The following is a 15,840-nucleotide window of genomic DNA, read 5'->3' on the forward strand; positions in this document are numbered from 1 at the left end:
AGCATTGTGGCACAGCAGGTAAAGCTGCTGCCAGGTACTCCTGCATGCCAGGTGGGCACCTGTTTGCGTCCTGGCTGCTTCATTTTTGATCCAGATCCCTGCTAATGGATCAGGAAAGGCAATGGAGGATGGCCCAAGTGCTTGGGCCCCTGCCACCAATGTGGGAGACCTGGATGAAGCTCTTTGTTCCTATATTTGATCTGGCCAGCTTGCGCTCGCTCCCTCGCTCGCTCTCTCTGTCTTCTCTCTCTTTCTTCTTTTCCTTCTCCTTCTCTTTCTCCTCCTCCTCCTTCTTCCTCCCTTCCTCCCTCCTTCTCCCTCTGTAACACTTACTTTCAAATAAATAAGTAAATATTTGATTAAAAAAAAAACGGATGCTAGTTGAAACACGTGTGTCCCATGTCCCTTACTAGGGTCTGTGGGTCTGTTATCCAGCTGCAATCCTGACTCCAACGTTTTTTTGTTTTTTTTTTTTGTTTGTTTGTTTGTTTGTTTTTTTGACAGGTAGAGCGGACAGTGAGAGAGAGAGACAAAGAAAGGTCTTCCTTTGCCGTTGGTTCACCCTCCAATGGCCACCACGGCCGGCGCGCTGCGGCCCGTGCACCGCACTGATCCGATGGCAGGAGCCAGGTGCTTCTCCTGGTCTCCCATGGGGTGCAGGGCCCAAGCATTTGGGCCATCCTCCACTGCACTCCCAGACCACACAGAGAGTTGTCCTGGAAGAGGGCAACTGGGACAGAATCCGGTGCCCCAACTGGGACTAGAACCCGGTGTGCCGGCGCCGCAAGGCGGAGGATTAGCCTAGTGAGCTGCGGCACCGGCGGACTCCAACTTCTTGCTACTGCACACCCTGAGAGGCAGCAGTAATGCTTCTGGTTATTGAGTTCTTGCTGCCCAAGTGAGAGACCTGGATTGGATTCCTGGCTCTCAGCTTCAGCCTGGCCCAACCCAGGCTTTTGCAAGCATCTCTCTCTCCCAATGATATTCTCTCTCCCTCTCTCTCTCTCTCTCTCTCTCCCTCAAATGAAAAACAATTTTAAAAAAAATGAAAACCAGAGCTTTATAGGACAGCAGCACCATAAAGATCTACTCCTTCATAGTCACACCCATCCCCTTGTTTCTCCCCTCACCTCTACCGTTTCTCATCTGAATGTTGTATAGAAAGAATCACACAGTATGTGACCTTTTGAGAGTGCCGTTTTTCTCTTCATTTAGCATAGTGTCTTTGAGACCAACTCAAGCTGTGCACATCACAGTTCCCTCTTATGAGTGTTGTCCCGAGGTAGTCTCTGGTATGGATATACCATAAGCTGTTAAACCCCTACCGATGCACATTCTGATTGTTTGGAAGCACTGTTTTCCTTTTCCCCATATTCTTGTGGGTTGATTGAACATTTTTTGAAATTCCAATTTATAGTATAGTTTTTTTTATAGTGTTTCTGAGTGTATGTCTTTTTATAGCATTTTTAGTGATTTTAAAAGTGCTACTGGGCTGGCGCCATGGCTCACTTGGTTAATCCTCTGCCTGCGGTGCCTGGCGCCATGGCTCACTTGGTTAATCCTCTGCCTGCGGTGCCGGCATCCCATATGGGCACTCGGTTCTAGTCCCGGCTGCTCCTCTTCCAGTCCAGCTTTCTGCTGTGGCCCAGGAAGGCAGTGGAGGATGGCCCAAGTGCTTGGGTGCCTGCACCCATGTGGGAGACCAGGAAGGAGCACCTCACTCCTAGCTTCGGATTGGCATAGCTCCAGCCATAGCGGCCATTTAGGGGGTAAACCAATGGAAGGAAGACCTTTCTCTCTGTCTCTCTCTCTCTCACTGTCTAACTCTATATGTCAAATAAAACATAAAATAAAATAAAAGTGCTAGGACTAGGGCCAGCGCTATGGCTTAGTAGATTAAGCTTCTAACTGTGGTGCCTCTTTTTATCTGGCTCTCTGGTATCATCTGATATAGAAGTGGAGGATGGCCTAAGTACTTGGGCCAGTGCACCCATGTGGGAGACCCAGAAAAAGCTCTTGGCTCCTGGCTTCAAATTGGCTCAGCTCTGACTGTTGTGGCCATTTAGGAAGTGAACCAACAGATGGAAGACCTTTCTTTCTGTCTCTTCCTCTCTCTGTCTCTAATTCTGCCTCTCAAATAAATAAATAAATATTTTTTAAAAAGTGCTATGAACAATAAAAACATATTTTAGAAAGGCTATAAAATTGATAAATAACAAGCAAAAATACAGAGTTGTAAATGCTGCACATTTATTCAACATAAAAATTTCATGAATTCTCTTCCCTTCTTTCTCTCTCTATCCTCTCTCTTTGTTGTTTGGATCTTTGTTGTTTTTTTTTTTTAACTTTTATTTAATGAATATAAATTTCCAAAGTGTTCTTTTTTCCTGGAGAAGTTCAACTGATGAAGTCCATAAATTTGCATTTTCAAGCATTCCCTTGTTCAGATTCTAAACAGAAGAAGAAAAAGTACAACTGTTGAGAGAATTCTTCAACCTAATAAAATAACAATTTTTAATATTTGCATTGTAAATACTGGAACTTAATTGCTTTTGATTGTTTTTAATGATAGGATTGTTTTCAGTTTTTCCTATTTTAAAATGGAGAACCAAAGGTCTTATAACAAATGCCATATTATCAATTAACCTAAAGAAATTTCTTATAGATAACATATCTCATGCTGTGCTATGTGGATAACCATAATGACAGATTTCCTGACCTTAATTAGTATACTACATTCAGGAATATCCCAGAAACATATGGGTGAAAATATATCATCACTGGATACAGAACATAAAATAAATATTAGCTGGTGTAGTTCATTTGTGTGGAAAATTCTTAGATTCATTTAAAAATAAGTAATCTCAGACACCGGTAATTATAATTTACTTGCAATTTTTACTCTTAAGAAATTCTGCAAAATATTGCATATACTTAATTCATAAACTGCAGGGTTTTTATAATATGGAAATGACACGTTTGACTTAAGAAGCATCCTTGTGCAGCGAATGGAAATGTTTGCTTATTTTCTTTATATTATCATTAGATTTTGTTGTTTATACTTTACCAGCACTGCAGGGGGCACTGTATTCTTCAATGGTGAATTCATCTGCAATGCAAAAGTGGTTGGGTGGAAAGAATGAAACTGTTCACAAATAGGCACCTAATCAGTTAACTGTCAATAAATTATATGATCTAAGAAAGAAAGGACAAGGCTCATCCGCATAATTTCAATACAAATGACACAATGACTTACTTCTCCACTAAGCTGTTTGGGGGAGAAGACCAAAAGAAAATCAGACTTGGGCACAGAATTGAAGGACAGCCCACACAGATGATGGTTTGTGTATAAATATAAGCCTCTGAGTAGTCTCATTTCACACCTGTGATTTTTATTCTTGTTCTGTACCTTCCTTTACAAATCTTGCTTTAATTTGATAAAGAAGTAAAATTCAACACTATCAGCATGCTGTATTGCTGGTAAAAATCTGGTTTGCAATCATGTGCAATGGAAAAATTTTCTGATATATTACAAATTTCCACCTTTGTGAAACTATGCAAAGCATAAGTCAAAAACAGAACAAAGTCTCCCATGACAAATCAGTACTGATAGTTGTTGGATTTTTTTTGCTTGTGTGTTTGTTTTGGTTATTGGTATTTCAAAAACTCTTTTTGGAATACTTTGGCACAGCACAAATAATTTTATAGGGAAATTAAAATAGAAGACAATGCCTAGTACTTTATGATTAATTTATAAGAATAGCTCTAAGATTTGTTTAGAGGGTCACATAAGAGGCAATACAAGAACATGGTTATTCAGAGACCATAAGCTCACTTTTTCTTCCAGTGAAAGATTGTGGAGTTTTGTTTTAGTTAAGGCAGCTCTGTACTCGGTTAGTCATAATTCCCTATTCCCTATCAAAGCTCTTCATGTCTAAATGCCACTCACCTGTCTCATAATAATCGTAGGCTTTTACTGTAGCTGGTTTTAAATTCTCTATTTGGATGTCTTGTTCCACCAAGAAGGAGAAACTCAGGGTTTTATTAGTTAGCTAGAGAGAAAGAAAAACTAAATTTGAATCAAAGATTAACTAATTTACTAGTTATCACCTTTTCTTCTTTTTTCTTCTAAAGCATTTACTTATTTATTTGAAAGGGAGAGTGACAGAGAGAAAAGAGGAAAAAAAGATCTTCTGTCCAATGGTTCTCTCCCTAAATGCCTGCAACAGCCAGGAGCCAGAAGCTCCATCTAGGTCTCCCATGTAGGTGACAGGAGCTATCATTTGTTGCTTCCAAGGTAAATTAGCAGGAAGCTGGATGGGAAGCAGGGAGTAACAGGGACTGAAACTGACACTCTGGTCTGGGATGTGAAGTTCCAAGCAAGGGTTTAATCTACTATACTACAACACTTGCCTCACCATCCTCTGTTCTTAAGATATCATCAAACCTTGTTATTATGCTACCCATCTGTACCAAATGTAGGCAAGAATGAGAGCATCCGTGACCTGCATAACATACCCATGACAGATAAAAGAAGGATAAGAGTCAATTCTAGAGGCCAGTGCTGTGGTGCAGTAGGTTAATCCTCGGCCTGTGGTGCCAGCATCCCATATGGGCGCCGGTTCTAGTCCCAGCTGCTCCTCTTCCAGTCCATCTCTCTGATATGGCCTGGGAAAGCAGTGGAGAATGGCCCAAGTGCTTGAGTCCCTGCACCCGCATGGGAGACTGGGAGACCAGGAAGAAGCTCCTGGCTCCTGGCTTCAGATTGGTGCAGCTCCGGCTGTTGCAGCCATTTGGGAAGTGAACCATCAGATGGAAGACCTTTCTCTCTGTCTCTCCCTCTCACTGTCTGTAACTCTACCTGTCAAAACTTAAAAAAAGAAAGAGTCAATTCTATGTACAGTTAAATGTAGGAAATTGAGCCTTGTTGACCAATCCAGGCCTCATCTCTCTTTAGGCTGTTTTTCTTCCTGGCATGTACATGTGAAAAGCCCTATTTGGAGTCTGGATTGACTGGTCAGTACTTCTAGTTCTCAAACATCCAGAAGAATCTCAGAGTCTTACCTCTTCGAAGTAAATTAGGACATGGTTGGTGCTCACTTCAGTCCTCTGAATATGAGGCTGTTCTTGGAGCTATTGACCGAGGGGAAAAGCCAGAAATACGGAATGAGGAAATTTTATACCAGCAAATTCCAGGCATTTATCATCTAAATGACTTCTCAGGTGCATCCCAACTGCCAATTTTGATTTATTCATGAGTAACAGTAATAATGATAATAGCAGTATTCATTGAATTTTTTCTTTATATATGCTATGTTTGTATATGCAGATACATATATGAGTTATGGTACATATATGTATGCTATAAATGTACTTGCGCATACAGACAAATATACAAGAAGAAATAAATATTCAAAAAAACTTATGTGAAGTACCTATTATGAAAAAACTACGCAGGGTTCAAATTATTTTTGCACCAAAATAAACTTAACTGTTAATTCCATCTTTTCATGAACTTTCTGATATGTATGCATGTTTGTTTCTATCTATCTATATAAACCATTTTTTCTTTCTTTTTTTAACTAGATTTTTTATTTTATTTTTTAAAATTTTATTTAAGTTATACAAACTTTATGTATTTCTTATATACAGATTTAGGAACATAGTGACACTTCCACCCTACCCTCCCTCCTGCCAATGCTCCACCCCTTCCTCTTATTCCCTCTTCCATTTCCACTCTTAATTTTTACAAAGATCTATTTTCAGTTTACTTGATGATCATAAAGTTAACCCTACTCTAAGTAAAAGATTTCAACAAATAATATTAAGGAAAAAAACACTGTTCCTCAAAGGAAGAGACAAGGGCTCTAAACAATCATTGAATCTCAAAATGTCCATTTCACTCCAGTATATTACATTTTAGGTACTCTGTTAGTTACTTTGGATCATGGAAAACATATGATACCTGTCTTTTTGGGACTAGCTTATTTCACTCTGTATAATGATTTCCAGTTGCGTCCATCTTCTTGCAAAAAGACAGGATTCCATTTTTCATTTACAGCTGAGTAGTATTCCATACTGTGTGTATGTGTGTATTTATATATATATACACACACACACACACTATAATTTTTTGTCTAGTCAACAGCTGATGGGCATCTGGATTGATTCCATGTCTTAGCTATTGTGAATTGTGCCACAATGAACATGAGGGTAGAGATAACTCTTTCAAAATGCTGATTTTTTTGGTTTTGGTAAATTCCTAGGAGTGGGATGGCTGGATCATACAGTAGGTTTATATTCAGATTTCTGAGGTATCTCCATACTGTCTTCCACAGTGGCTGCACCAGTTAGCATTCCACCAACAGAGAGATTAGGGGACCTTTTTCCCCTCATCCTTGCCAGCACTTGTTGTTTGTTGATTTCTGTATGGTTTTGATTTGCACTTCCCTGAAGGCTAGTGATCCTAAACATTTTTTCAAGTGTCCCTTGGCCATTTGAATTTCCTCTCTTGAAAAATGCCTGTACAAGTCCTTTGCCCATTTCTTAACTGGATTGTTTGTTTTGTTGTTACTGAGTTTATTGATCCCTTTATAGATTCCAGATGTTAACCCTTTATTCATTGCATAGTTTACAAATATTTTCTCCTGTTCTGTTAGTTGCCCTTTCACTTTGCGGAGTGTTCTTTTTGCAGTGCAGAAGCTTCTCAGCTTGATGTAATCCCATTTGTCATTTTGACTTTGATTGCCTGTGCTTCTGGAGTCTTTTCCAAGAAATCTTTGCCTATTTCAATGTCTTGCAGAGTTTCCCCCAAAGTCCTCTAGTAATTTGATAGTAGTAGGTCATAGATTTAGGTCTTTTATACATTTTGAGTGGATTTTTGTGTAAAGTGAAAGGTAGGGGTCTAGATTCATACTTCTGTGCATGGAGATCCAGTTTTCCCAGCACCATTTGTTGAAGACTGTCCTTGCTCCAGGGATTGATTTTAATTCCTTTGTCAAAGATAAGTTGGAAGTAGATGTGTGGATTTCTAGAGTTTCTATTCTGTTCCATTTGTCTACACATCTGTTTTTCTGCCAGTACCACACTGTTTTGATTATAGCTATCCTACAGTATGTTTTGAAATCAGATATTGTGATGCCCTAGCTTTGTTTTTGTTATATCATATTGCTTTAGCTACAAACAGTCTCCTGTGTTTCCATATGAATTTTAGCATCATTTTTTTCTAGATCTGCAAAGAGTGTCATTGGTGTTTTGATTGAGATCGCATTGAATCTGTAATTGCTTTAGAGAGTATGGACAGTTTGATGATGTTGATTCTTCCAATCCATGAACATGGAAGATTTTTCCATTTTTGAAAGTATTCTTCTGGCTGGCGCCATGGCTCATTAGGCTAATCCTCCACCTGCGGTGCCGGCACACCAGGTTCTAGTCCCAGTTGGAGCACCAGATTCTGTCCCAGTTGCTCCTCTTCCAGTCCAGCTCTCTGCTGTGGCCCAGGAGTGCAGTGGAGGATGGCCCAAGTAGTTGGGCCCTTCACCTGCATGGGAGACCAGGAAGAAGTTCCTGGCTTCAGACTGGCGCAGTGCGCCAGCTGTAGCAGCCATTTGTGGCATGAACCAATGGAAGGAAGACCTTTCTCTCTGTCTCTCTCTCTCTCTCTCTCTCTCTCACTGTCTAACTCTGCCTGTCAAAAAAATAAAATAAAATAATAAAATAAAAAAGAAAGTATTCTTCTATTTCTTTCTTTAATGTTTTGATAGCCTTGGTTAAATTTATTCCAAGGTGTTTAATTCTTTTTCTAGCTATTTTAAATGGCATTGATCTTAAAAGTTCTTTCTAATCCATGGTATCGTCTGTGTATACAAAGGCTATTGATTTGTCTGTGTTGAATTTTATATCCTGCCACTTAACCAAACTCAAAATTTCATGAGTTCCAATAGTTTCTCAGTGGACTCTTTTGGATCCCCTATATATAGAATCATGTCATCTGCAAATATTTTGACTTCCTTCTTTCCAATTGTAGTTAGAAGATAATTCATTACCATGAGACTCAATATTAAAATGATGGAAACACACTTTAAAGAAGCAAGTTTGAGAGAAGAAACCACTTGAGAGATAAGTAAATAAAGCCAAACTGACTACCATAAGTGCCAATCAACATGTGTCATGATTTTGCTATCTGTAGGGACTCAGGGCTTACCTTTTTCACTGATGTTTTCACAGGTATGAAGCCTGATACCATCTTCACATCAACAATGACCATATTAGATGTGGGTCGTTTCCCAGTATAACTATGAAGTCAAGGCATAGAACGTTAGAATTCACTTAAGATAGAAATCTCCCTCCCTCCATGACTTCCATCCCTCAGTTTCTCTGCTTTTCTAATGGTTGTTTGCAAAATCCATCATTTTTATCTCATACTCTCAGATGTAATTACCTCATATTCTCAGTGGCAAAACTTTTCAATAACAGGGAAGAAAAGCTTTCTTGTTAATAAATACCATAAGAATTCTGTATTCATTATGTGTGATTTGAGACAATTGAGTTCTCACACTGAAGAAAACTAATTTCTCCATTTTATACAGAAGATATGCCCATGATTTAGGTTTTACCTAATGTTGACGTGAATCTGGAATGTCCTGTGAGCATCAGCTCCATCACAATTCTTGGGGACAGTAGCAACGTGCAAAGTGAAGGGCACATTCCCTTCTTTCTTGGGGAGGATATTGTATCTCAAGGATGTCTAAAATAAATTGAAAAAAAATTATCTTTGCACTCACATAATTGCATAATCTAGATCATAATAGTTTCCCTTAGTACACATCTCTTTTTTAATTTTGAAATTGAGTTTTAACCCTTGAGACTTTCTCTCTCATTGGCAGCATGCCCCAAACCCTGGTGGTCTCACCTGGAGGTATACACATCCTGCTCCTGAAACTGTTGTGCTGTAATTCCCTGGTATCTCTGGCAACACAACCTCCTGCAGTAGCAGGCGATTGGCATCATGTACTTGGAATTTTTCAGAGAAGGTCTTTGAAGATTTGATGGTAACTGCAGCTGCTTTCTCATTTTTAGTGAAAGTCACTGCTCCATATTTGGAGAGGGCTTGGAGAGCTACCACTGTATCCTAAAAGAAAGATGGGTACAGAAATCACAAGGGAGAAGGTAGCAAAATCACACTGGATATAAACCATATCAACACTCCTTTCTTTTGAAATTATTTAGTTATAAACATAGTCTTTTAACTAGATTTCAAATCAGTTCATATCTGGTTATTAATGATAAACTATTCCAAGTACTTTGAAAGAAATTTTTTAAAAATTTCCTCATTTGAGTAGTTTTCAGTGCATATATTTGATGCAAATAGAGGTCACTCAATACTTTAGAAATTTCTGTAATGGTATTTGTTATAAAAATTCAGAGAAGGGAGAAGAAAATTTGGGGTAGAATAGTAAAAGAGAACTTAAGAAGATGTGAAATAAAATTATCTCTGAATAATGAGAGGGCTTCACATGGATGGAAAAGAGCATTGGGGAATACCAAGGTGAGGACTGTTCTAAGACAAGACATGTCAGTAAGCCAACTGCAGAAAAAGTGAAAGGATCTGGATAATTAGACTCATGTGGTCATGCATTCTGAGGAGAAAAAAATTTTGTAAATATATGAAAGAACTTTAGGCTTTGGATAATTTGTTTTCCCTAGGGAAGAAATACCATGAGAAGTTTGCTTTGGGAAGACTGACCTACTTGTACTGTTGGGAGCCCACTAAGGAGAGAAACAGAAAAGACTGTCAAGAAGGCAGCAGCAATCATACATGAAATAACAAAGCTGGAACTCACTTGGTGATGGAGGAATGGGGAAATGTGAATTAGAAATACCAGCTAGTCAATTATTACTATAATATGGTTGTGTCTACATATGAGGGTAGTTGAAAAAGGTTTTGGAAAGTAGAATTAAAAGATAAGTTTATTTTTGTGCAAAATGTTTTGAAATCTATGCATGTAAGAAGTCTTCATGGAAAATACCCATTATGGAAAAAAAACTAGAAAATTCAAAAAAAGTTTTTTTGCACAAAAATGAACTTACTTTTTAATTCTACTTTTGCACAAATGTTTTTTAAATTCAATATCATTATTTTTCTCTTGGAGTTGTTCCACGTACTTGGGTAGAGGAGAAGCCTCCATGAGGGTTTTGTTGCTTGATGATCCATTTCACAATGCGTGATGCTACTGATAGGTCCTTTGAAGATGGGGTGGGCTGGACAGTTAGATAAGCAAGGAGCACATAACTTGTCATCTCCACTTCCGCAGACGGAGCTCGTGGTTGATAATAGAGCATCTTATCTTCTTGAAGTTGAATCTCAGGACGTTGCCAGTGGATTGAATCCTCTTGAAATGGAAAAGAGTAGAATCTTTTACTTCAGAGAATGGTTTCAGAAGCTAGGCTGTGAATGATGATCATAACTAGAGCTCACCCAACGAATTAACATAAATGAAGGGAAAGCATTAAACAGTCATTTTCAAGCAAATATTTGCCAAGAGTAAATCAAGGCTCCAGTGAATCACACTGAGTCTTTGGATCTATTACTTGTGTGATACTAGAAGTTGAGCTACAGAGAAACTAGCATATGAAGTTGATAAGATGGTCTATGTTACCTAGAGAACTTAAGTGTTAGATCAATGACAACTACTTTGTTGTCTTTATAATTAAGGTAGCATGATAGATGTGAATTCAGTAGGGGTACTTTCCCTTATTTTGGCCACTGGTGACTGATAGAAGTAAACTTTACAGTAATGGTTCTTACCATCTTTCACAGCCACTCTGTCTAGTGATCTGAGCAGCTCACTTCTCAAGGCCTGGTTTCCTGCCAGGGCAAAGGCGTAGGCCAATAAAGCCTTGGTGTAGACAGGATTCCCTTGTCCTTCTGAAATGGGGCCCCAGGCCATTTCCAAGCAGAACAGAGCATTGCGGACAATTGTGTGCTATAAAGAAGATGAAAGTCACTCGTAAAATAACAGAACCAGGCTAATCTGAGATCACAAGCCCCAAAGTACCTATAAAACATCACAGTTCCAACTGGAGAATTGATTTCCTTGCAGCCTCTAAAAGGACCTACTCCTTTACATTCCAGTGAAATAAACCAAAATTCATCATCATGAAAACCACACTAATTTCAGTTAGGGATTCACAGTTCCATGGTTTCACTCCTTACATTTGAAATGGAGGTGCAGGGAATATGCTTGTACTTACAGTCACAGGCAGGGGTATCTCCAGAAGGGCAATGGTGATGTAGGCAGAGAGTGTCACCTCATCGTCTACCCCACCCTGTAAGGGTCAGAGGCAGAGATACTCAAACATGCCTGCATACATTAGAGTCTGAAAGCTTTGGTTTGGTTTCCCTGTGACCTCTTTTGTCCTAAAATGGTTGAGTTTGTCCCAAGTCACCTTCTCTCACTTTTAATAATACATTGGGTCTTGAAGATTCTTTGTTTAAAAGACTCTATTTTTAAAATTTGGGAGAGAGAGGGGGAGAAAAGGAGAGGGAGAGGGAGAGAGAGAAGAGGGAGAGGAAGTGAGAAAGAAGGAGAGAGAAACAAACAGATATCTCTTATTTGCTAGTTCTCTCCACAAATGCCCACAAAACTGATGCTGGGCCAGGCTGAAGCCAGGAGCCTGGAATGCCCTCCAGGTCTCCCACATGGGTGGCAGGGCCTCAAGAACTTAAGCAATCATTTGCTGCCTCCAAGTGTCTACATTAGCTTGAAGCTGGAATTGTGAACACAGCCAGGATTTGAATCTAGGCACTCTGGTACGGAGTACAGGTGTCTTAACTGGAGTCTTAACTACCAGGTAAAATGCCCACTGAACACTAATTTCCTTCAATAAAAAAGCACTTATTTATCGCTAGATTTCAAGAGCTTTAGAATCTACCAATCTTCCTCAAAGCTGAGTCACCAGGACTAGAGGATTTAATAGAAATATCATTCTGTCCTACATACCACAATCATAAGGGACTACAACAAAATTAGAGATGACATCACCTTAATAGCATTGTTTAGCAGCGATCCAGAGCGCTGGAAGCAACCATTTTCCTTTTGTTTCCGTGAGAGCCAGGCGAGGGCGTTCATAATGTGCAACTTCTCCACGAAGATGTGTGACTGGGCTTGAGCAAAGGACTTGAGCACAAACGCAGTGAGCCTGTCCAGCAAAAAGGGGATTGAGACATGCGAACCATCTCACTTTGAGAACTTGTTGTGTGCACTGCCTGCAGCCACTGATATTCACAAGCAGCAGAGGAAATTGTTCAGGGACTAGACTTGGTGCCAAAGTGATACTTGAAAGCTAAATATTCTGTCCTCTGGCAAACATCTGAAGCTCTCTTTTTTTCTCTTGACTTTATTGGTTTCCCAGAGTTGGTTTTTTTCCTAGTCATAAAACATTTGTTGGGGCCTCCAAGCTTCTTCACCTTTAAGGCTGAATTTCCTTAATAACTTCTGATTTTACTACCTCACAGTCTCTTTCTCTCCTCCCCCTCATCTTTTTCTTTAATGCAAAAATGTGTAATCTTCTACTGTCATTTCATATAATGATGCTTTCTATGTTGTATTTCCATTTTGGGGGATCATTTATTTGACTGCTGTTTGCTGTGCTATCAGAGCATGTGAGCTTTTAGAGATTAAATGGTGAGATACCCAGTAAGGATAACACAGGTAGGTTTCTAAGGACTAGCAATTTTCCAAGAAAGAATAGCAGGTATTAAACAGTAACTATTTCTAGGGTCCTTAAATGTCATGAATCTGCAAAGAACACTTCCAAATCATTATCTTACCAAGTGTTTCCCTGACTTCTACCGTTTTGATCCCCAAACGTGCTATATGAACCATCGCTGTGCTTGTAGTTCAACTGTCTTTGGTACCCTGGAGAGAAAGTTTTCATAGATTTATCAAATAGCAGTAACACTGGAAAAATTTTTTCCCTTAATATTGTTGAGGAATCATAGAGCAACTATTATTTTAAAATGTCTCCAAGTCTTGATGATACCATCGAATTTTCTTATGTTACAATATGGTCATTTTATCAGAAACCACAGTAACAAAGACTGATACATCTTAACCAAAGAGATGCTGATTTGAGTTCACTGAAAGATATTTCAGATATCAATAAAGGATTCTTTTTTAAAGGAAGCTTTTATTTAATAAATGTAAATTTCATAGGTACAGCTTTTGGAATGTAGTGGTTCTTCCCCCATACCCACCTTCCCACCCCCAAACTGTCCCACCTCCTACTCCTTCTCCCATCCCATTCTTCATTAAGATTCATTTTTCATTATCTAATAAAGGATTCCTTTGAAGTAATTCTCACCACTGATGAGGTGACTGATGGCTTTGGACTTAATCTTCTCTGTCAGTTGCCGTGTTTCATTCAGATAATTCAGAACATAGATGTTAGGGACAAAGAGGACCATATTCTGCTCTCCACAACCATAGGGAATCTGGAGAAGATTCTCAAGGTTTTGCATTGCAGAGCCTAGTATATCACCTGGGGAACGAAAAACAGATCAATGGATAATGGTCTAGGGAATTAGATTAATAGTTGACTGAGAGGCCAAATTATTTAGGGGTGAGAGAGGACAAGAAAGGTAAAGAAATGAAAAATAGAAAGGAAAGCATAAAGTGAGAAAACAATGAAGCAGGTGGTTCAATTATGGAGAAAGTGGGGAAGAAACAGAATCATAGTGATGCACCTTTTCTGAAGGACCACGTGTCTAGTAAATCTGCACTATTAATAATTTGAAAATCCACTAGGAAGCATTACCATCTAGTAAATCAGTGAAGATGAAGGAACAGAGAAGTGAGAGGTGACCCTCTTTACTTTCAGGGTATGTCAAGACATCATTAGGGGCCTGGCACTGTGATGTAGCAGGTAAAGCCACCATCTGTAGCGCCGGCATCCCATATGAGCACCGGTTTGTATTCCAGCTGCTCCACTTCCAATCCAGCTCTCTGCTATGGTCTGGGAAAGCAGTAGGAGACAGCCCAAGTCCTTGGGCCCTTGCACCCACATGGGAGACCCTGAGGAAGCTCCTGGCTCCTGGCTTTGGATCGGTGCAGCTCCAGCCATTATGGCCAATTGAGGAGTGAACCAGCAGATGGAAGACCTCTCTCTCTCTGCCTCTCCTTCTCTCTTTGTGTAACTCTTTAAATTAAATTAATCTTTAAAAAAAAGACATCATAGCACAACATCTATACAACCTCCTTCCAACTAAAACATGGTACAACCCTCCTTGACTTAGAGCTGTTTTTCTCAATACAGTATCTGTTATCAGGGACTTCATTAATCATGGATGATGAGGTCTCATGCACTACAGTTATGGAGTTGGACAGCTTATTCTCTTGGTCTCACACTTACCCAAAACTGAACATGTGGCCCTGGCAGAACCTTCAACCACATTTGAAGGAACTTTCAGAGATACTTTTTCAGTCACTCCAGCATCTAATGAAAGAAGATACATAAAGGAATACATGTAAGGGAGGGACAATGAAATACATGCTCTACTTTTTTATAACTAAGAAATTAACAAACATGAAAATTGTACATACTTATGGGGTCCTATGTGATGCTTTGTTTACCAGTCAGGGTAAATATATTTATGATTTCAAACATTTAATATTTCTTTGTAGTGAAAACATCCAAAATTATATGTTCTTTTAATAGTCTTTTTAATAGAGAAATATGCAGTATACTTACATTATCTATGGACACCCTACTGTGGAATGGAATGCCTGAACTTCTTATACCTATCCATCTATAACCTACTACCTGTCAACCAACCTTTCCTCATCCCTTCCCAATTAGTAATAGAAATACCCACCATTGTACTTTTACTTTCTATGGGAACACTATTTTTTAGAATTCATTTATGAGTGAGATTATGTAATATTTGTCTTTTGTTCTTGGCTTATTTTACTTAATTATATCCAATTCCACTCATATTGCTGCAAATGATAAGATTTTATGCTTTTCTATGGATGAATAATTACCCACTATATTTATGTACCACATTTTCTTTATGGATTTATTGGTGGATAGACACTTAGGTCGTTTTCATTTGTTAGCTTCTGTGAATAGTGCTTTAGCAAATGTGGAGGAGGATGTCTCTTTGAGAGATTGTTTTATTCCTTGAATATATATATATACACCAATATGCTGGAACATATGGTTGCTCTATTTTTGGGTTTTTGGGGAACATTGTTTTCCACAATGTCTATACTAATTTACATCCCCACCAAAAGTATGCAAGGATTCCCTTTTCTACACATCCTTGCTAACATTTGTTATCTTTCATCTTTTGATAACAGCTAATCACACTGGAGTGAGTGATATCTCATTGTAGTTTTGAGTTGCATTTCCGTAATTGTTAGTGATGTTGAGCATTTTCTCACATGCCTGACAGCCATTTATGTGTCTTCCTTTGAGAAATGTCTGTTTAGATCTATTGTTTATTTTTAAGTTATGAGATTTTCTTTTTTTTATGTTATTGAATTGTATATGTTCCTTATGTATTCTAGATATTAACTTCTCGCCAGATGTAGAGCTTGCAAATATTTTCTCCCTTTCTGCAGGTTGTCTTTTCACTCTATGGATGGTTTCATCTGCTGTGCAAAAGTTGTTTACTTTGGTGAAGTCCCATTTGTTGATTTCTTCTTTGAATCTTTTTCTTCCACATGATCTAGATCAAACATTTATTATTCTTGATTATATAATTTCTTTGATGTAATCCAAGTTTCTTCTAAATCCATGATTAGTCATTCCAAGAAGCTCATATTAATAATATAT

The 15,840-nt window shown here is 38.7% G+C and overlaps 1 protein-coding gene across 1 annotated transcript in view; it reads right to left on the reverse strand.

Moving 5' to 3' along the window:
• Nucleotides 1-2,226: 2,226 nt before the first annotated feature.
• LOC100352842 (pregnancy zone protein) overlaps nucleotides 2,227-15,840 on the reverse strand; it is a 65,528-nt gene continuing 51,914 nt past the window's right edge. The window contains exons 23-36 of the mRNA XM_051850129.3: nucleotides 14,413-14,496; nucleotides 13,366-13,542; nucleotides 12,833-12,920; nucleotides 12,045-12,201; nucleotides 11,254-11,328; nucleotides 10,808-10,985; nucleotides 10,165-10,391; nucleotides 8,912-9,130; nucleotides 8,616-8,746; nucleotides 8,204-8,294; nucleotides 5,065-5,133; nucleotides 3,950-4,052; nucleotides 3,068-3,109; nucleotides 2,227-2,450 (exon numbers count right to left, since the gene is read on the reverse strand). Coding sequence (XP_051706089.3) covers nucleotides 2,428-2,450; nucleotides 3,068-3,109; nucleotides 3,950-4,052; nucleotides 5,065-5,133; nucleotides 8,204-8,294; nucleotides 8,616-8,746; nucleotides 8,912-9,130; nucleotides 10,165-10,391; nucleotides 10,808-10,985; nucleotides 11,254-11,328; nucleotides 12,045-12,201; nucleotides 12,833-12,920; nucleotides 13,366-13,542; nucleotides 14,413-14,496 — 1,664 coding nt within the window. The 3' untranslated portion in view covers nucleotides 2,227-2,427. The remainder of the gene's footprint in view (nucleotides 2,451-3,067; nucleotides 3,110-3,949; nucleotides 4,053-5,064; nucleotides 5,134-8,203; nucleotides 8,295-8,615; nucleotides 8,747-8,911; nucleotides 9,131-10,164; nucleotides 10,392-10,807; nucleotides 10,986-11,253; nucleotides 11,329-12,044; nucleotides 12,202-12,832; nucleotides 12,921-13,365; nucleotides 13,543-14,412; nucleotides 14,497-15,840) is intronic.

The sequence above is a fragment of the Oryctolagus cuniculus genome, chromosome 9 (genome assembly GCF_051225735.1).
Source record: "Oryctolagus cuniculus isolate XC-2025 breed Fujian yellow rabbit chromosome 9, ASM5122573v1, whole genome shotgun sequence".
Lineage (NCBI taxonomy): Eukaryota > Metazoa > Chordata > Mammalia > Lagomorpha > Leporidae > Oryctolagus > Oryctolagus cuniculus.